The following is a 21,245-nucleotide window of genomic DNA, read 5'->3' as shown; positions in this document are numbered from 1 at the left end:
CCGTCTAACTGCTCTATATTACCTTCTACCAGCACCAATACCTATGACCTTACAAAGATCCTTGGCAAAAAGAAATTACAAACCACAATCACCATTCCAGAATTACATTATGAAATAAAAACCCTCAAATCCGAATTGCAAACCCTCAAACAAGCCCAACAGAAAGACTCTGCCATACTACAACACCTTCTGTCCAAAATTGAAAGCCAGTCTAATACTGAGTCTGATACAGAAGATCAAACCATTAAATCTCATGCATTACCACATACACTTACAAATATTGAGCATATTCCAGATGATTTCTTAAACGTACTAACCCAAATATCTTCCAAGAAATATTTAATTAGAATAAATCTTGTTTTCTCAGAAGATTTCAAGCTTGACACTATTGCCTTATTTGACACAGGTGCAGATTTGAACTGCATCAAAGAAGGCGTGGTTTCAAAAAGATTTTTACAAAATACCTCTGAAAAACTCTCTGCTGCTAATAATTCCAAATTACATATTGCAGGAAAAACCCAAGCCTCCATTTTCAACAAAGGCATTTCTCTTAAAACATTTTTTGTTGTTACAAAAGACATCAATCATACCATCATTCTTGGCACTCCATTTATTGACATGATTACTCCATATTAAGCACATCATAATTGTATTACTTCCAAAATCAATAACACCAAACTTGTTTTTCCATTCTTAGAGAAATCTAAGACTAGAAATTTAAATTTGATTAAAGCATGTTCCATACATACCTATCATATCAATGCACTGATTCATGGGAAACAATTCCATCTACATGATTTACAAAACCATGTTTCTTTTTGTCGTATCAACAAACAATTACAAAGTTCTGATTTACAAAAGAAAATCATTGATTTCCAAAATAAGATTGAACAACAGATATGTTCAGACTTACCTAATGCTTTCTGGAAGCGAAAACAACACATCGTTGATCTTCCTTATGAAGATACATTTTCAGAAAAACTCATACCTACAAAAGCAAGACCTATACAAATGAATGCTGATTTAGAACAGCATTGCAGACTTGAAATCCGCGATCTCAAGTCTAAAGGTCTTATCCAAAAGTCTCGATCACCCTGGTCGTGTGCGGCTTTTTATGTCAATAAAAATTCTGAAATCGAAAGGGGCACACCAAGACTTGTGATCAACTACAAACCTCTAAATTCTGCTTTAAAATAGATCAGGTATCCAATCCCCAACAAAAAAGATTTATTACAAAAATTGCACTCCGCATTCATATTTTCTAAGTTTGACATGAAATCTGGATTTTGGCAAATCCAGATTGATCCCAAAGATAGATACAAAACTGCTTTTACAGTTCCTTTTGGCCAATACGAATGGAATGTAATGCCCTTTGGCTTAAAAAACGCACCCTCCGAATTTCAACGCATCATGAATGACATATTTAATGCATATTCAAAATTCTGCATTGTTTACATTGATGACGTGCTCATTTTTTCCATTCCATAGAACAACATTTCAAGCATCTACATACCTTCTTCCATACTGCTAAACAAAATGGTTTAGTTGTTTCTAAAACAAAAATTTCTCTTTTTCAAACCCGTGTCCGTTTTCTAGGTCATTACATCTGCCAAGGTACCGTAACACCAATAGAGAGATCTTTAAACTTTACAAATAAGTTTCCTGACAAAATCACTGATAAAACCCAATTGCAAAGATTTTTAGGCAGTCTTAATTATGTTTTGGACTACTATCCCAATATTAGTCGTCTATCCAAACCCTTACATGACAGGTTAAAAACCAACCACATTCCTTGGTCTGACCTCCATACCAACCTGGTCAAACAGATTAAGAAACAGGTCCAAACTATTCCTCTCCTCCATTTAGCTAACCCTTTAGCTCCTAAGATTGTAGAGACTGACGCCTCTGACCTAGGGTATGGTGGGATTCTTAAACAGCTACAAGATAACAAAGAACAAATACTCCAGTACACATCTACCCACTGGAATGACTGTCAGAAAAATTACTCTACTATAAAAAAGGAGATCCTTTCAATTGTTCTTTGTATTACAAAATTTCAAAGTGATTTATTAAATCAAAAATTTCTCTTACGTGTAGACTGCAAATCTGCAAAAGAAGTTCTCTAAAAAGATGTCCAAAATCTTGCTTCCAAACAGATTTTTGCCCGATGACAAGCTATTTTAAGTATTTTTTATTTCGATATTGTTTACATTAAAGGAGAATCAAATTCCATCCCTGATTTCCTAACCCGAGAATTCCTTCAAAACAGGTCCTGATGTCTCCTAAAGCAAAAGCCAAAGACAAGGGAAAAGCCCCTCAAACACAGCCTACAAAACCAGAGAGCCTCAAGCCTTCTACAAAACTCATGTCTTCAGCCATCCTAGCTGCCAAGCCTATCAAATCTTGGTATGAGGCAGTTATTGAAAATGAAGAAACTACAAAACCACCACAGGTACAAACAGACGCAGTTCAACATTGGGTTGACATTATATCCAAATCGCCAGAATTACTCCTGGCATTGCAAAAAGTGTCCCAACAAGCCTCCAGTGATTCCGTATCTCAAACAGGTAGTATTTCCAAATCACTTTCAAAACCCCAAGGAGGCATTTCATCTTCAAAACCCCTCCTTTCCTTACAACAAACCAGTTTTCTAAAAATCAAATCCAAATATATTTTCAAAACTGCTTTCCAAAATATTTTAACTATGGAAGAAGGATTTTACCATGAAAACCCTTCCATTGCTGCTTCAAAAATTTTCCCTCCAAAATGGTACTACAAACCTTGGAATCTAGCTCAACCACAATTCTATTATGCAACCATCCTTGAAATCACCGATTCTGTCAAATTCAAACACTTGAAACTACATTCTGATCACACTGAACCGACATACTCTACATGCATTATTCACAAAGTCATCCACCCTAAAGATTGGGGGCAACCTTTGCATCAACCTCTCTCCTTCCCCATGCACTATCGAACAAGCCCCCAAGACTTCAATACTACCTACACATATTGGGATTACCAACAGGCATGGTTTAATGCCTTCCTCATACAAAATCAAAATCATAGCCATTCTTGGCTTTTCTACTTCCACAATACCATGAATACTACAAATCTCCCCCTCTGGTTCCTTCAATGGTGAGACTTTTATGGTTGTCATGTTGACTACCTTAAAGAACATCCTTTAGTTGAAAATGGTTATTTACATTTCAAAAATAATTTCCAACCAGCTCCTTCTAAAAGAAAGTTTTCTTCCCTCCTTATCTTCTGTACAAAATTTTTTTATTCTGTGGGTATGTTCATGGTTCTATGATTATAATCTACAAAACGGACATCCAGTACTTGTTCGCAAATTCAAAATCAAGTGGTGGGATTCCTTTGCAGCAGAGTCCAAAAGTTCAAAATTAGCTGTTACGGAATGGTTACAAAAACATCAAACAACAGCTCCCATCATTGATCCTCATCCTTAATCAAAGTTTTTAGCCCGAAAGGCTCAAACGACAGCTCTCCTTGCCTCTGCTAGAACTGAGGAAGAATACCTACAAATAGTATAAGGAATTATACAAAGCCAAGACCCGGAAACGATCTTGTCCCAATCCAGCTCATCTGGCTCGACATCTCCTGCCATTTCCCTTGGCAATGATAATGAAGATGACTGTTTTGGTATCCTACCATCTATCACGCGACGTTAAATAAAAAAAAAAGGAGCATTTCAGGCTTTTATTAGGCTCATCTGTTTAGAGCCCATTTCTTTTTAGACTCATATGTTTTGAGTCCTTTTGTCTTTAGGCCCATCTGTTTTAGGCCTTTTTCTATAAATGTTACCTGCTATTACAAATCAACAAATCAAGTGTCGGTGGCAAGACGACAACAAAGGAAGCTTCACCAAAAACATGGACAATTTCTATTTTGTCATCATCCAATCAAGACAGACAATACCACATGGGTTCACATGGGTGCTGAAGAGCTTTTTCATCAGGACAGTTTGGCCCATTCCATGCCAATTCGTCTATAAAAAGGCCACTTCAAAATCCTCAAGAGACAAACTAATTTTTTTCCAGAAAATTTTACTCTCCCCTGTAACTCATATCTATAACTCATCTCCATTCTCTTCTATAACTAATATCTCCTGTATTAATTTTCGTTACAAATTTAAGTAAGCCAATCTTATTTTTATCTACATTCTTGTTATATCTGTTCTTATTCTTTTTTATTCTTGTTATATTTAAGTATGCTCTGTGTTTGATCAAGGATCCTGACATTGTTGGTCTTGCCTTGTTCATTCGCATCAGAAATCTGTTTATATTCCTCTTTTCTTTGTTCTTGTTCTTTTATAAAATCAGTATATAGACTGGAAACCTGTGACTCGATCTTTTAGATCATTCTCAGGTATAACAACGTCACGTACTGAATACTCTGCTTATATTTGCTTACTGGTGTGTGTGTGTGTGTGTGTGTATAAAAGGAACATTTACACATTTTCATCTCATGAAAGCAATACTAAATTAAGCAAAAATAAGTTGATGTGGAAAAAAAGAATTAAGCAAATAACAAATAAGACCATATTAATAATAAAAAAACACTCATAATTAAACAAGTTTGCAGTAGACATGTCCAACAATATAATCTTATAAAAGGAACACAACACTTGGTGGAAAATAAATCCTTGAAGCATAAAAATTAAGCAGCAAGCAAAATCTGATTCATAAATTACATAACAAGAAGCACTTGTCATCATTTAGTTCTGGCGGTCCAAATATGGAGGGTATGCAGCAAAGGATTGGTCTGTGATGGAAGCAGGAGCATTTCAATCACTAGAGAAATGAGAAAATGGGGTGGCAGCGAATTCATTAGAGATTGAGGCGGGCACAGAGAGATGAGGAGATGGAGCAGCGGCCATGGATGCTGCTGCTTTATCGGTTGTTGATGATGATGATGAGTTCCTCCTCCTATGCCTTGAGGTCGAACTATACCATTGTTTATGTTCAGTATTGCTGGAGTTTTGAAGGCGAAGAAAGTACTTCTGGGCATGGCTTGCAACTTGTGAAGGGGTTCTCGTCACTACACAGTTCCTAGAAATGCTTCTCCAATCTCCCTTGCCATATTTCTTTAATCCATTCAGGAACAACCTGTCAATTAATTACACGGGCTTACAATGCATTAATAACATATTTAAATTATTTAACACCACGCCATAACCCCAAATACAATCGGATGCGGAGAAAGGCATATAAATTTATAAGCAGCCTAATAATTATCTTTCACTCTGTTAATCATAGAATGTCCTCCATTGATTTTAAAGCTCAAGTTAATTAAGAACAAGAAAATCAAAATTGAGGAAAAGATAGAGAAAGCAAATTAAGGATAATATTTTAATTATTATTATACATACTCGTGTTCTTCTCCAGTCCATGGAACCCCTTTCTTTCTCTGTTTGGGTTTATCATTACTGTTAGACCCTTTTCCTTTGTCACCTCTCGAAGTAGTCCCATAGTCAGGCAATGGGGTAAGGCCTGACTCAATCTTCTCAACATCTTCAATCAATATTAGAAAATGATCTTCAGTCTGCTTCAAAGTTTTCTCTGGAATTCTTTCAGAAATCTTTTCAAAAAAATCAGGAGAACCAGGATCGAACTCTGCGATAGCGTTCTCGAACAATTTGTTCTCCTCCAAAGTCCACTTCACTCGCTCTCTATTAGGAGAAGAAGATGATGATGAATTCATTCTTTCTGTTAGAAAGTATGGATTTCAAGAGAAAACTTGTGTGTGTAAGAATGGTAATTCTCCATACTTATATAAATGAAACATTTACCTGGCTAGGGTTTCTAGTCATTTCAATTGCATTTGACTGAATGTGTAAAAAATATGGTGTGGTGTGAATTTACCAAATTGAGGTGTTCAATTTAGGAAGGTAATAAATTCTTCCAAATCAAATGAAATACACAGGTTCTTCCAAGACGGTGAATGAGTAAATAAGACAATTACAGTCTTGTTCTGGCACTAGAATAGTTTTCTATCTGGGAACTGGCTCATGCATGCATGGGGACGTTTCTTGAGGACCAAGAGTTTTTCTTCCATAAATTTACAGCATGCGAATTATCATCTCTTATCTGTATACACATACTTAATTGCCTCTTTCTCATCAATATATAAAAGGGAAACTACATCCCTCCTCCTTGTAGATTCATTATTATTTCACTTTTGCTCTCATGATTTAAGATTTTTTAACATTACATTTCTTGTTCTTAAAAAGTTTCATTTTTGCTCTATTGTTATTCATGTTAATTTGATATATATGTCATTGCAACTTATCGGTTGGTTACACTTGATATTATTTTATTCATGTAAATACATATTTATTATTAATAAATGCTTAATTTACCTTTGATATTCATATAATATTAGATTAATGAATTTAATATTTGATTTATAAATCAAGAGTAAAGATAAAATCTATGTGAAAAAAATGCTTTGCAAAAGAAAATATAAAGTTACTATAATTATGAGATTTCTAATGCATCAAAGTATTGTTCTTAAAATGTTCCTGACCGATTATCTCTTAAATACTAGATATTTATTAAAGCCGTAGAGACCGATACATATTATGTTCTTTTCTTTATAAAAAGATGTGGTTGTTCTCATAAACTGAGGTATAAAAGATACCTTAAACTAATATTTAGGTGCTTGTCATAAGACATGAACAATGAACTAACCCGCATGAGAATTTCATATGGAGAGATCACCTATGTTTATGGAAAGACTCACGTGATGGTTGTGTAAGTGACTCTTAGACTTGAGATCACTAAGTTATCTTATATAGATAATGTTATGCTTTGATCCTGTTACATGTTATCTTATTAATCGAGCTAACGAAGAGGCAGATATTGGGTATAACATGAAATATATGAAGGTACTTGAGTGATCAAGAGATGATTCATCACCCTAGGTGAATTAGAAAAAATATTATATCTGCTCTCAAATAATATTGATTAAGAAATCCTTGACCAAAGTGGAATGAAATTTGAAAAGAATTTCAAATCTTATTCAAATGATCAATGATTATTATGTAGAGAACAAATATAATTTAACATAATTGACATACTTCATGCTTTAATGTTAAATCAGAACATTATTGATGAAAGGATATTAATTACATTAAGAAACCAGTCACTGAAAGGTTAAGTCAAACTACTAATGACTTTTATAATATTTAGAAGATCATGACATGTTGCTAGACGATGCACCTGATCTTCAAATATAAATCAATCAATTGTTGAATTGATAATAAATTAAATTGTTTAATTTAATTTAATTATAATTATAATTTATATTTGAGCCAACATATTAGGAACCTAATGGATCACACACATTAAGAACCATTAGTCAGAAATTAAACTTGGATGATTTAATTAAGTATAATTTGATTAAAATATATTTTAAAAATTAAAAACTAGAATATAATTAATACAGAGATTATATTTCTAGACTTAGAAAAATCAAATAAGAACTTGATCAAGTTAATTCCTAAAATTGCCTTAAATTAATATATGGATATTATCAGGGGGCAAAATATTGATATTTTGCTAATTTATAGGGTTTTTTAGATTTTCCTATAAATAATAAGCTATGCCTTTTATTTTTGAGTGGTTGTCTATTAGATAGAAAACTACATAAGTCGCATAATATAGAACTAGCACTCTAGGAATATAAATCCCTCTCTCCTAAATAAGGATTTAGGAGATTTATCATTCGTGCTTCATATGAATTACTGTTGGAGGCCAAACAATTGAACATCTTATCGGATGTGACGACCAAACTTTTAAAGAATTATTTAAAGCCGAAAAAGATCAGATTTTCAAGTATTATATCCCTAAACAACTCTAGATCTATCTAACGGGATCCTAGGGACTCCCGAGTAATTTTGTTCTTTTGTTTTTGTTGCATGTATGACATTCACGAAACCAACAGTGGTAACATAGCCTTCGCTAGACAATTAGGGTTATTGATTACATGTTTTAATTGTTATTGGTGTTAATTGTGAATTGATTTTATGTGCAAAAATTATTTTTTCCAAATGTAATTTTTGATCTCATGATTTAAAAATTAATAAAAAGATTCTAGCTACTCTTCCATCCAAATCAGGCTTGATTTTTTAGATCTCGTTGGAATCCACCATTGAATGAAAAAAATAGTTTTTGGTGGTTGCAAGGTCGGTGGCAGAAGACCACAACAGCGTCAGGCGCTGCTATGCTGCCTTTAGCGTTGTGCGCAACGCCAGACAGTGGCAGCGCGAGGGCTGCTGCCACCAGGTGCAGATGCAGCACTGCTACCACTACTGAAATTTTGATTTTAGCCCTTCTTATATAAAATATTATTTTATATTGAAATTGAAACGCTAAATTAAATTATTATAGAAAATTTTTCTAATTAGATTAAGATTGAATTAAAATGTTTAATTTAAAAATTTTGAGTTTTGTCATATCGTAATAGGACTAGGATTTCATTATTAAATTCCTCATTAAAATATTAAATATATGTTGAGAACATGAAAAGCTGCCTTCTAATTTTATATGTATAAAACTAAGCGTCTGTTTGGGAACGCGGTTTTAAAATTTTTATTTTGCAAAAAATTATTTTTTTTTGTATGTTTTGGATCGTTTTGACGTGCTGATCTCAAAAATAATTTTTAAAAAATAAAAAAACATCATTTTGATATATTTTGGCATGAAAAGTTATTTGAAAAGTAACAGCAACCACACTCTCAAACACCCTCTAAATTTTTATTCATGGATAACTTGTGAGTTACTCAAGGTTATCGTTAATCGAATATGTTTAATGCTAAGGATATATGTTTATATATAACTTGTTATGTATTAAATATATATCTGTTATGCCATGTATTGAATGAGACATGTTTCATTATTAAATTCCTCATTAAAATATTAAGTATAAGTTGAGAAAATGAAAAGTTGTCTTTTCAATTTTATATGCATAAAACTAAATTTTTATTATGGATAACTTGTGAAAAAAGTTCAGAGGAAATCTCTTCTGAATATGAACCTGGAAAAATCCGTAGCGCAACTTCTTAGATTTACTAGTTAGGTGGCCCGCGCTACGCTGCGAACCAACCTTTGTTTTAGAATAAAAAAATAAAAAAAGGTAAACATTTTTTTTTAAATAAAAAATACAATATTTAGAAAATTAGCTCAAGTGAGTTTAATAAACTCTGTTAATTTAATAATATCATTAAAAAATAAAATATCGACAACAAACAAAGCAAAAACAACAACGATTCAATGCAAAAGATGAACGCTTGCCAATATTATGGAAATATATCTTCACAATATTTCAAAAACATATCAATGATCTTATTTGTTAAAAAAGTAAAAATTAAATAAAAATAGGATAATTTCATAGAAAGAAAAAAAATAAGACAAAAAAAGTCAATTACTGTTAAATTTTTAAACCATGACTCGGGTTATAAAACCGAAAGCATTATATATAAAAAACATTGTGAGGGTTAAAATCACAAAAAAAAAACAGCACAAAAAAATTCAAAATTAAAAAATACAATAAAAATAATAAGTGTTGAAATTTCAATAAAAAATAAATCAAAAGGTAACAACAAATTTTAAATTTGAAAGTTAAATTAAAAAGAACAAAAATATTAACAAAAGGAAAAAAATTAAAAGAACAAAGATAAAAAAAAAATTACACCATAAATTTAGATTGAAAGGTGAAACTAAAAATAATGAAACTTCCATAAAAGATTAAAGGAAAAAAAATAAAAAATCATAAGATTGCATCAAATCTTAAACATCAAAACATAATAATAAAATGAATATACAGTATTCTTCAAAGTGTTTTTTTACACTAAAAAAAACTCTTAGATGCAAATCGAAAAACTTATGCACGTATCTAATTAAACAACTTAATAATCATTGTGTAAAACAATGAAAACAAAATCATCAACAATAAACAAAAATTAAATTGAGAAAACCAAGCAAAAAATAAAGATCAAGATATCTAACATCGCAATACGGGTAATTTACGTGGTTATATTTAATGAATTCCTCTATCAAAATAAATTTGTAATAGAAACCAACACAAACATAAAATTTATTGAACAATAATTAGAAACAAACAATGCAAGGCTGCACTTATGAAAAATATTATAAAAAATAAATATTATAAAAAAAATTAATCTATATAAATTTAAGAAAAAATCACAGATGAATCATACTTACATCTTTAAAAATTAAACACTTCCAATATCATTTAAAAATAATCATAATCTAATTAAAATATAAACCCAAAATTTATTTGAAAAATATACACAAATAATGCATTATTTTTTAAAAAACTAAAAATTAAAAAAAAAAAGAATCAAGGCAGGCGCTACTGGGCCAAGCCTAGCGCCTGGCCCAATAAAGCAACAGTCTACGCGCGGGCCTGCAAGGCCAGGCCCAAGTGCGAGAATTTATTTTTAAAAAAGTTCAATGGGGCCTAAATATTTCAAAAAAAAAAAATGCATCACCTGCGAAACCCATAATCCAGCCATTGTGGTGGCTTAAAAAATGGGGTTTTTTGTTTTTTTACTCAATATCTCATTTTCAACCTATTTCTTTTGTCCAAAACACCTAGAAAACACCATGGAGATCTTGTTAAATCAATCCATGTCCATCAAAAAGCCAATAAACCGCCCCAAAACCCGAAATAAAAATTATTTCCGAGCTCAAATCTACTATTTTAGGTGTTTTCAAGGTAAACCAACATCTAATCATAACCCCCCTCATCATATGAAACCTTTTGACACAAAAATTGATTATTTTGGTGGCCAGAATCTTCCTCAACAGCTAATTTCTCTCTCTAAGCCAGAATTCGATGACTCTCTCTCGCTCCTCCCAACAAAAAAGAACTGAAAATGAGGAAAATGAAGTTAAGTATAAAAATGTATTTTCTTCAAATTTAAGGGATTGATTACCTGATATCTAAAAAATACAGGGGATTAAAATGAATATTTTAACGAAATTTTAAACTCACTCCCTATGTTACTCAAGGTTTTCACTTCATTCTCTTAGCTTTTAATTCAACACTTTCTTTTAAAAAAATATACAATTTGGAACTAATTTGAACTTAAAAGAGTCAAATCATGCAAAATAAAAATTCAAGGATAAAAGTGAAAATAACAAAAAAAAAAAAATATATATATATTATTTCAATCAACAGTGTATTGAAAAAAAAAAAAAAGATGTGATTGCAGTTGGTGAAAGGCTGATACCTTTTTAGTTAGTTAATTTACTGATTTCTCTTCAACGATCAACACCAAGTTTCAATCGTTAGACAAAAACTTACAGAAACATTCAGAAAATGAGTGAAGAAACTAAATCGCCAGACTCTACATCCCTTGTGACCCGACCAGGCATCTTCTCTATCGGATCCTCCAGCGTTGGCAAACGCACCCTCCACTCTAGTAACCCCCACTCTCGCTGTTCGATTGGTTCTTTAATCATTTTTTAATTTATTGATCAATTTTGATTGTAGGGATGCTGTCACTTGATTGTGAAGACTCCTTTGACTCATCAAATCAAGTTATCTCACATGGGTTAGCTTTATAGCTGCTTGTTTTTTCAATGAAGTTCTTTTAATTGTGTAGTAATGGTGCTTAATAAGTTCTTTTTGTTTTGTTGAATAGATGGATTATTAATACAAAGTACTACACGGCTGATGTAGCTCTATGGATGGCTCATCTTCATGAAGGATTTTCAATTGGATCACTTCCATTTTACAACAAGCTTACTGCTTTGGTTATGGTTTTTGACTTAGTGATGTTAGTATTGTAGTTCTTCATAATATATTTGTGATAAATCTATTTTTTTTTTTTTCATTTTTTGAATTGGAAACGATGCAAATGCTGCGATACCCAATTGGAGAAAACTTTAAAATTTTGAGTTTGGATGGAAATTATGCTTCTTTTTGTTGGTTTTAAGTGTAAATGTGAATTCTTCAAAACCCATTTTCCAAAAGGTTTAAGGTCTCAAACCTTGATGAAAAGATTGCTTCTTTTGTTGTTTTTTTTTTTTAATTGTTTATATGCAAATGCCTCAAAACATATTTGGAGAAAGGCTTAAAGTTTCAAGCTTCGATGCAAAGAATTTTCTTTTGTTGGTTTCTTATTGTTGAAATTGGAAGGTGGCCAACATATAAGTTTTTGAGTTTCAAGCTTTCATTTAAATTATGCTTCTTTTTGTTGGTTTCAAGTGTTTAAATTGCCAATGCTTCAATTTGGGGAAAGCTATAAATTTGCAAGCTATGATGTTAAGTATGGTTTTTTTGTTGAACTGTGTGCAGTTATCATCTCTTGTTGCACTTAAGGATTGGGTCGCTGGAACTGATATTAGCAACTTTTTGATATTGTTGTGTGTTGGGAATAAAGTTGATCGGATTCCTGGTCATCCTGTTCATGCTAAATATAGAAAACAGCTAAGGAGAATTGGAGAGTCGGGGTCTTTTGATAATCTGAGTATAGAGTTTGATGAGTTTGGAATTTCTGAAACTTAAAGAGGTAGTTTGTTGGATGATGAAGAAGAGCCATTGCGGGAGATGAAGAGGTCCTGTATTGAATGGTGCACTGAGAATGGCATTGAGTACATTGAAGCTTGTGCTTTGAATGTTGATTTTGACAAATGTGAGTACCATCTTCTATCTCCAAGTTTGTAATGATTTCAAAAGGGATCTATTTCATGACTTTTCCAAGCTCCTGATGGATAGCAAGTACTCAATAAATGACATTATGCAATATGTAGTTTTCTCAAGTAAAATCATGATGTTAATAATAATGTAGAACCTGATGTTTTTCATTCTACTTAACTTTTGATATATCTATCTATCTTTAGAATGAGAAGTGTTTTGATCGTTTATAATTGAGGTCAACAATTTTGTAGAATTTCAGTAAGGACATTCACCCTGCTTTACTGAAACATTTTCCTGCTGATGGATTGAGAATTGGAATTTTGAAGTGAAAGAGAAGTAGGAACAGAACATGACTGGGTCTTCATGGAGATTAACATGGGATTTAGTCATCGATTTAGGTTGATGAAAGATAAACCAGGAAACAAACAAAAGTTGTAAAGTTGTAACTAATAATATTAAATCTCTATGTGTCTCACTTTTGGTATCTAGGAGAATTGCAATGTTGTTTTTGCAGGTTTATCAGTTGATGGGGATTGCAAGGAATAGAACGTCTCTATGGTGCTCTTTCTGCTCATATGTGGCCAGCAATGATCCTGAAATCTGACAATAAGATATCTCGACCAACTTTACCTGATAAAGAAGGTTTGACATGGCATGCCACTATTATTAAATGCATATTATGTGTTGTTAATTGAAATGCTAAGTGAAATGTATTCACACACCCTGCCCAGAAATCTCTGAAGAATCTGATTATGAATTCGAGTACAAAGCACTATCTGCTGGTCAGCTGAACCACGGGACGACAAATATGGAGGATGGGTTTCTGCAAATGGTACAACTGCCATTCCAGATGTAGGGGGGTCAGTTGCTGAAAATAATTCTATCAAAGAATGTGAGAATGAGAACAGAGAAAAGTTTGGTAAAGAAGAGATACAGCCCTCGTCATCAGCAACGGAATTGCTGGGTGATAAGGGAGTGGTGCCTAATGTACAAGAGCCTCGTGAAAATTGAGAGTCGGATGAAGCTACTCCTTTTGACTTTGAGGATTTAGAACAGTTGATGTCTGAAATAGGAAATGTGCGTGACAGCTTAAGGTTGATGCCTGATTTTAAAAGGATGTAAATGGCTCCTAATTGGGCCATGAAAATGGCAGCCATGTTTGGTGGTGGAAGTGATGATGAGGAGGAGGGAGTTGAATGATTAGATGGATTGGCTAGGACTAATTAGTTTAACCTGTAACTTTAAACCAATCTAGTTCATGGTGATTTTGGGGTGGTAACGGTCCAGTCTTCTACAAGGTAAAAGAGATGTACTTCCTGAAATTTTGTGCTGATCTCTTGATGTCTCTTGTCGAGTCCCCCTTTCCAGCTTGAGAAGATAATTAATGAAGATATTTCAATACTCGCCTTAATGGTTATGTTGCAACAAAGGAGTCAACCAGATAAAGTTTACATCTATATTGAATATGGGAAGGGCTCTGTTCTCTCATTAGTTCAACTTTTTGACCCTGGAACAATCACACCTATGTTAGGCTGGATTTCGTGTAGAGACTTAAAAGTTTGAAGCTTCTTCGCAGTCAGATAATGATGGCACACAAGTGAGAAGTTGCATGGAGAGATGCCATCTTGCCATTGGTCAAGTTCTTAGGAAAGTTTGGGAAAGTTGGCCAAGTCACTAAAAATCGAGTCATAAAGTTAAAATCATACAGATGTTGATGATGAAGGTTTTAATATTTTCTTTATTAATATGTGTTTTCTGAGATTAACGATTATGTAAATATTTAATGGTTCTTAAGATTTATAAGATTTAAATTAGTAATTTTTTAAAAATAAATTTAAAATCTAACCAATTAAGTTATAAATATTAGAATTTCTAAGAACACTTAATTATTTAGTGATTTTAAAATTTGTAAAACTCAAACTAGTAAAATATAAACTTAAAACCTAACCAATTAAGTTATAAACATTGAAATCTCCAAGAAGACTTAATTATGTAGGCAGGTTGTTGCTTATCCCTTTCGTCATGCCGGGGGGATGCATCGCTTTACCCTTTCAACCTGTGATGCATGAGATATTTTACAATCTTTTTCTTGAGGATAACCTCGGATTTGCGATCGACTCTGTGATGTGGGCTTTGAAAAGTAAAGAGGATGCTCTGTAGGATAAATATCAATCCCCGTTTTCTAACCTCTTGGAATATCTTCCCTTTTAAATCTTGGATTCATTAAATTGGATAAAATGCTCAGAATAAAATTAATATTTTTTTAAAAAAATTAATATTAATATTTTTTAATATTTTTAAATTTTTTTAATTAATTAATATCAAAAATAATTTTTTAATAATAAAAAAAATTATTTTAATATATTTCTAAATAAAAAATTGAAATTCAAACTAGATGGCAAACGGGTAATGGATGAAGAGAAATAATTTATCAAGAAATTGCGAGTGCTACGAGGTTTAGAAATTAGAATGATTTATACTTGTAATCTATGCAAAGTGGAAAGTGAGTACAAGTTTCTTGATAGAGAATGAATCTTCACAAACATTAGTGTGAAGAATTGACTTCGAAGTAACTCTCCTCCATTGCTAGTGGAAGTCAGCCGCATAGGCATTTGAAAGGCTAAGTTTAAGCAATAAAAATCAAACAATTTTTGAAGTTATTATCCATCTCCACCGCATTACAATATTAAATAAAGCCTTAATAAAACAGTGAAATCACCGGTGACAATGCGGATGACAATATGCTCAAAACCCAGTCCCTCGTTGTGCAAAAACTAGTCATGCTCGAATTCTAACTTGGAAAGAGCTTAATCATTAAAATGGAGAGATATAAATTAGCATTAAAAATATGATCTGGTACATAAAAGCTTGCTGATATACATAACTCATGATCTGTAATTTAGTTATTAAGCATGCATTAGACTAGACAGTCCAGGAACATTTTACTCCTGCTAATCAGCTTTACAGTACAACCAAGTGGGGCAAAATTCTGTTTTCTCTATTTGTCAAGGCAAGAAAGTGACTACATTTCTTGGGCATGATTGGTATCACTGTTTTTGACATTGCAATCTTCTCCAGTGGCAGGTCCACCACCACAGGAGGCGGAGGAGGTGGAAGCAGGAAAATGACTACATTTCTGACACCTAGCCACCACCAAAATCTGACGGCAAGAGGGACAAGAGGAATGAGACCTAAGCCATGTGTCAATGCAGACAACATGGAAGCTATGTCCACACTGAGGCAAAACCCTAACTTCATCTCCTTCAACAAACTCACCCAAGCAAATTGCGCACTCTGTTGATCCAAACTTGGTGGTGGCGCCACCACCCTCTCCGCTACCATCTCCAGCAGAGTAACTGAACCTGGGCAGCAGCTGGAGGTTCTTCTTCTTCACACCCTTGTTAGCTTTGTCCGATGACGGTGACCCACCAGTAACACGGCGGGTGCAGGCACAACGAGCCATCAAAATAAGCCCCACCACGCATAGTAATGCACACAGAAGAGCTGCTAATATAACCATAAGGTCAGACTGAACGCTAACAGCCGCTGGGGGCGCTGCCGCATCCGCGGAGGCGTAGAGGATTCTTGAAAAGCGAGGCATGAGTTGTTGAAGTCTGGGGTTGTTGGAAGGTTGTAGAAGATAGCGTGAGGGGGGGGAGGTTCTTGATATATATAGAAAGAAATGGAGGGGTGCAGGGCATGCACCTTTTTCAGTTTCTACTTTGAAATGTATTGGGTAAAGAAGTAATTAATTAGGAAGGATGGAGAGGTCGGAGGAGGCAGGTCCTACTTATTATGGATAAAGGTACCACACCACCATACAAGTTCTTGTTTCTTTTTTTCTTACAAGATAATATTGTTTTGTTGTTTATGTGCATGAGACGTTACATAAAATACTAAAGTGATTTATTACTATGCTGCTGGACACGTGTTTCTATTCATGGGAGTAGTGTTTTTATGGTTTTACCCTTATGGAAAAAAATAGTTATTAAATACAATTGTCTTTTTTAAATGGTATATTAGTCATTGCAAAATTGATTAGAGGCAATTTGGTCCAGACACTTTTTTTTCTAGTATAGTTAAATAATTGTTTTACCCATGAGAGCAAAAAAATATAAGGCTTTTCTAAGGGCATCTTCTCAGTCTATTCCAAAACTTTTACACAGTTAAGTTATGATAATATCTCTTAGTAGAAAAATAAAGAATCCAAGAAAAATAAGGTTTGTTTCAAGGGTATCTTGGTTCTTTTCTTCTGGTTTTGTTGTTGGGGTTATTTGGTAATTTTATATTATTAAAAAAAAGCTTCCGCACACGTTAGTGCGTAATAGCCTTTGCGCAATTCAGGTGGCACGTGAGATCTTTTCCGGTTACCAAAAACCCGCTTTCTCTTTCCGGCGGTGTAGCAGGTGTTAACGGAGAAGGTCCGATTGGGCTGAAGTGGGGTTTTTTTTTTTTCTCTTTTTCTCCTCTTCTCTCTCTCATTCCCTAGAAATTCGCGTCTGACTTTCAAAAAACAATTGTGTCATCTAGTTTGTGATTTGATCGATTTTGGCCCTCCTTTTGATCACTGTTTATATGACTTTTGATGCTTTTTCAATTTTTTCGTTGGGCATTTTATTCAATTTGATTTTTTAATCCGATTGTCTTCATTCTTTTGATTGCTATATTCTTATTCTTTTCTTGATTTATTTTTTTCTCAATTTTGTCCCTAAACATTTAATTTCATTTGATTTTATATCTAGTTTTGATCCTCATTCTTTCGATTATTTTTTTTATCCTTTCAATAGATTTTTTTTGTTTTTCAATTTAGCCCTTGATTATTTACTTTCATTTTGTTTTTATACCATATTTGGTTTGTATTGTTTGGATTTTTAATTGTTTTACGGTTAAATATTGTACTTTGTTATTTTTTTTTATGGTTGCCTTCCAACAAGGCAATCCTTTTGAAATTTGAATTTTTCTTTTGAATTTATAATTTGATATTTTATTATGAAGCCGTTATCTTCATTGTTTGTTTTATTTTTTTTTGTTGTGTTATCTCGATCTTATATCTCGGGTAATAGGTTAGTCAAGTTAACTATAGTTGACTTAGATTTATTTTCTCAATTTTTTAACAATTATTTTTACAATTTCATCATTCGACGTTAAATTATTGACCCTTAAGCTATGTGATTTTTTCACTTATCTTTACGTGCTGGTATTATATATATAGAGTGTTTGCATTGTGGATCACACTATAGATGTTTAAAAAACCATGGAGGGCGTTGTTTTTTCTATTTTTATTCCAAAAGTTTCTGGCGTGTGTTGGGTTAAGGACTTCAGGCATGACCGTCAGACCCAAGACATTTAAAATATTTTCTACACTCTTAATATATTTTTTATATTTAAATAAAAAATTATTATTGCTCAGCTTCACACAAACAATATGCTAGTATAATATTATAGCCTCACTTGAATAGAAAAAATAAATGTTGCAGTTAATTCTTAACAAGCAAATTGATTAGTCTAATTAAGCAACTTGTTTGTTTCAAGATCAATACCAAATTGTTTAGGCTGAACAAGTTGACGCAAACATTTATTGGATTTGTCTCATTAACTAAATCAAGAATTGGTTTCACGGAAGTTATTATTGAAGTAAATCAAGGATTTGTTTCTTGAATCACGGGACGTGATTGATTTAGAGCATATTTTAATAATAATTATTTTTTAAAGTATTTTTTTTATTTGAAAATATTAAAATAATTATTTTTTAGTTTTTAAAAATTTATTTTTTACAACAACACATAAAGACAATCTAAAACAAAAAAAAATTAATTTTAAATTTAAAAAAATATCATTTTCTTACGAAAATATTTTTGAAAGGTAAAAAGAGTCCGTGGAGAGTTGAAGATTTTAAGTTTTGGGTAGGCGGTTTCAGTTTCTATGGGTGGAGAAAATTAAAAGGTGGGCGAGGGGTAACTAGTTTGGACAGAAAGGAGGCAGCTCCTCCTCGGTGTATTATTTTGGATAAGGTATCATACAAAGTTCTTGCTTGGACCAATACGATTGAGTTTCAATTAATTATATAGAGTCCAATATCTGGGTTTGAGACAACTCCTTCTCTTTTGGAGTTTTGATATTCTATCATTATTACAACTTTGACATTAACAAGTCTAGAGGGCCGACTATAGTCAAGTTTAGTTGGTCCATTTTTATTACACTCTTAATCGTTAGGATATCATTGGACTAGGTTTACGAGTGCCGGTCTTAATTTCTTGTTGGAGTAAAAAATAACAAGTTGATTTCTTATATTAATTATGATCATGATTTCTTTTTTATATTCTATACTCGTGAACAAATCCATCCATTCATTGTTTAATCAAGTATGATTCCAGGAGAGATTAAGACTAATAATTTCAAAGAAATAATCCGAATGAAACATGAACTGTTTTTTGAAGACAAAATTGAATCAAAAAATTATAAAACAATACTAGGCTGTCGTGAGTCAGGATACTTTCGTGATCCCTCACCTTTCTTTTCAAAATCCCGATGTAGCAACCTAAAAAGTATAGTTTAATTGGTCAGATTTTGAGTTTATTTTATAGAGATTACCAATTCGAGTCTCATAAATTTCAGAGCTGCTGGAGGCTTACATGATCGTTAACTTCAAGGCCTGTAAAATTAATCGAGGTACGCGCAAGCTGACCTGATCGAGTAGCCCTGAGGGTTAGCTTAACTAGTCAAACTTTAGATTTACTCCTCCATGGTTACAAGTTGGAGTTCCTTTAGAATTACTGGAAGTTTACATGATCGTTAACTTTAATATCTGTGAGATTAGTCGAGGTACGCGCAAGCTAGATCAGATACACCGACGTTAATAAAAAAAAAAATCCAATCGAACAGTGCTTGAGTTGAATAGAAAAGCTGATGTTTCCGTCAGCAATTGACTCGATATGTATGTATAGAGAGGAGGTCCATACTTATTTGAAAAGTGTTTCAAATTAATTAGCCTCAGCAACTTGTTTGTGTCAAGTTTGAACAAAAGAAATCAGTCCCAAATTCTTTAGGCTAAACATTGATTGCATCTGTCTCACAAAGTAAATGAATCCATGTCAAGCAAAGACCTTTTGTCATCCAAGTGGGTGGGTTTCTCTCTTTCTTTCGGACACGCAAAACATTGAGCTTTGTTCATTCCCATAAGCAGCAACACGACAACCTGAGTCTCTCTGTCTCTCTCTGTTTTTTTACAGCCTACGTCTTTTATTAACCATTCTGGCAGTATAAAATACAGATCACTCGTGATTTGCACTTATCTTTCTAACGAAATCGAGTGCTGCTGCCGACCTAGATAGCAAAGTACCCTCTTCTTAAAACCTTTCCCAGCTCGTACATAAGCCTTGAAAATATCTACCCGTAGACAAGCATTTAAATAATAGTTAGTACCCATATATATCATGGTAAAACACGTACCAAAAATCTTAATTAAGGGCTACAAACATTAAATTTATGAGCAGGTCAATATGCATCGTCACCTTAGTGGTGGTATGCAGATACAAACAAAAGAGAGTACCCAGCTTTCTATACCAGAAACATGTACCCAACTTTTGTTTGCCGTGCTGCCACATGCAGATACAAACAAAAAGAGAGTATATATCCAGCTTCATGAGTTCAAGCAAGCAGCTCCTGACAGACATCTTAGGTCTCATGAAAGAGGATTCCAAGAAAACTATCATGTGTATCATAGAATTTTCATTTGGAAGGTAAAAGCTGAGGTTTGTGTGAAGAAATAGCGACACGCAAAATCGTTTCAAAAACTAGAAAGAAAACTGATAAAATCAAATTGAAATTTGAAGTAAGAAATGGACACTTTTAAAGACTACGGTCACGACACCGTCTTTTTTCTTTTGTCTGAGTGGTAAAACACCAGCAGCTCTCGTTCGAACTGGCTCCACAACCTTCCAATCTTCATTCACGTCTTTATGCATACCCATATTTCCTACCGTTACAGTAAGTCCTCCATAAAAGCTCCTTTAGCAACTTCCCCGCCTTCTAATCTAGGAATTTGAGATTTGGGTTTTTCTTTCGAGATTATTTTTTTGACGTAGTTATGTGGGTTTTTTGGGAATTTATTTTCTAGGTATGTGTCTTTTGTATTTATTTCTTTGTTAATATATATATATATATATATTCACGTCATTATTTTAACTTTTGTTGCGCATGTAGACTTTAATGGGATCTCTTGATTTGTTATTAAATATTTTTGATAATTTTTTGGTTTCTTAATTAACAATAAAGTTTACTAATATCTAACATCAGTGTTTATGTAATCTGGACATTTTTGTTTTAAATGTTGGTTTTCTAGGTGCTATAGCTAATTGAGATGGGGCCACTGACGGTGCCCCCGCGCCCCCTATCCCGGGAGACACCACAAAAAAAAAGCCTATTAGCAACTAACTAATCCATTACAGATAATATTAAAATATGTTGCTAATAAAACTCAGCAACGGAATTAGCAACGGATAATTTCAGATGCAAATAATAGATGCTAATTTTTTAACAACGGATTATTCGTT

At 33.0% G+C, this 21,245-nt stretch overlaps 3 protein-coding genes across 8 annotated transcripts; 1 reads left to right on the top strand and 2 right to left on the bottom strand.

Moving 5' to 3' along the window:
- Window positions 1–4,729: 4,729 nt before the first annotated feature.
- Window positions 4,730–5,724, bottom strand: LOC7483080 (transcription factor DIVARICATA). The gene is made up of 2 exons (XM_002310657.4): window positions 5,393–5,724; window positions 4,730–5,129 (listed from the first exon to the last, which is right to left on the bottom strand). Exons 1-2 carry the CDS (start codon window positions 5,722–5,724, stop codon window positions 4,808–4,810), a joined length of 654 nt encoding a protein of 217 aa, XP_002310693.2. The 3' UTR covers window positions 4,730–4,807.
- Window positions 5,725–11,257: 5,533 nt separating this feature from the next.
- Window positions 11,258–14,104, top strand: LOC112325995 (uncharacterized). Of its 6 annotated transcripts, none has more exons than XR_008059650.1 (5): window positions 11,258–11,473; window positions 11,545–11,605; window positions 11,696–12,688; window positions 13,208–13,335; window positions 13,425–14,104. XR_008059650.1 is itself a non-coding variant. In XM_024593194.2 (4 exons), the coding sequence occupies exons 1-4, from the start codon at window positions 11,371–11,373 to the stop codon at window positions 12,410–12,412; spliced, it is 360 nt and encodes a 119-aa protein (XP_024448962.2). In that variant the 5' UTR covers window positions 11,258–11,370; the 3' UTR covers window positions 12,413–12,865. The 6 variants fall into 6 exon arrangements, 1 of the variants encoding a protein (XP_024448962.2); XR_002979775.2 differs by having other exon boundaries at window positions 11,258–11,605; window positions 11,696–11,830; window positions 12,352–12,688; window positions 13,183–13,335; XR_008059651.1 differs by having other exon boundaries at window positions 11,569–11,605; window positions 11,696–13,335.
- A 1,409-nt stretch (window positions 14,105–15,513) lies between these two features.
- Window positions 15,514–16,581, bottom strand: LOC7483081 (probable E3 ubiquitin-protein ligase ATL44). Its single transcript, XM_002310658.4, has one exon. It carries the CDS (start codon window positions 16,292–16,294, stop codon window positions 15,716–15,718), a length of 579 nt encoding a protein of 192 aa, XP_002310694.4. The 5' UTR covers window positions 16,295–16,581; the 3' UTR covers window positions 15,514–15,715.
- Window positions 16,582–21,245: the final 4,664 nt, after the last annotated feature.

The sequence above is a fragment of the Populus trichocarpa genome, chromosome 7 (assembly GCF_000002775.5).
Source record: "Populus trichocarpa isolate Nisqually-1 chromosome 7, P.trichocarpa_v4.1, whole genome shotgun sequence".
Classification (NCBI taxonomy): Eukaryota; Viridiplantae; Streptophyta; class Magnoliopsida; order Malpighiales; family Salicaceae; genus Populus; species Populus trichocarpa.
This window is presented reverse-complemented; position numbering and strand designations above follow the sequence as displayed.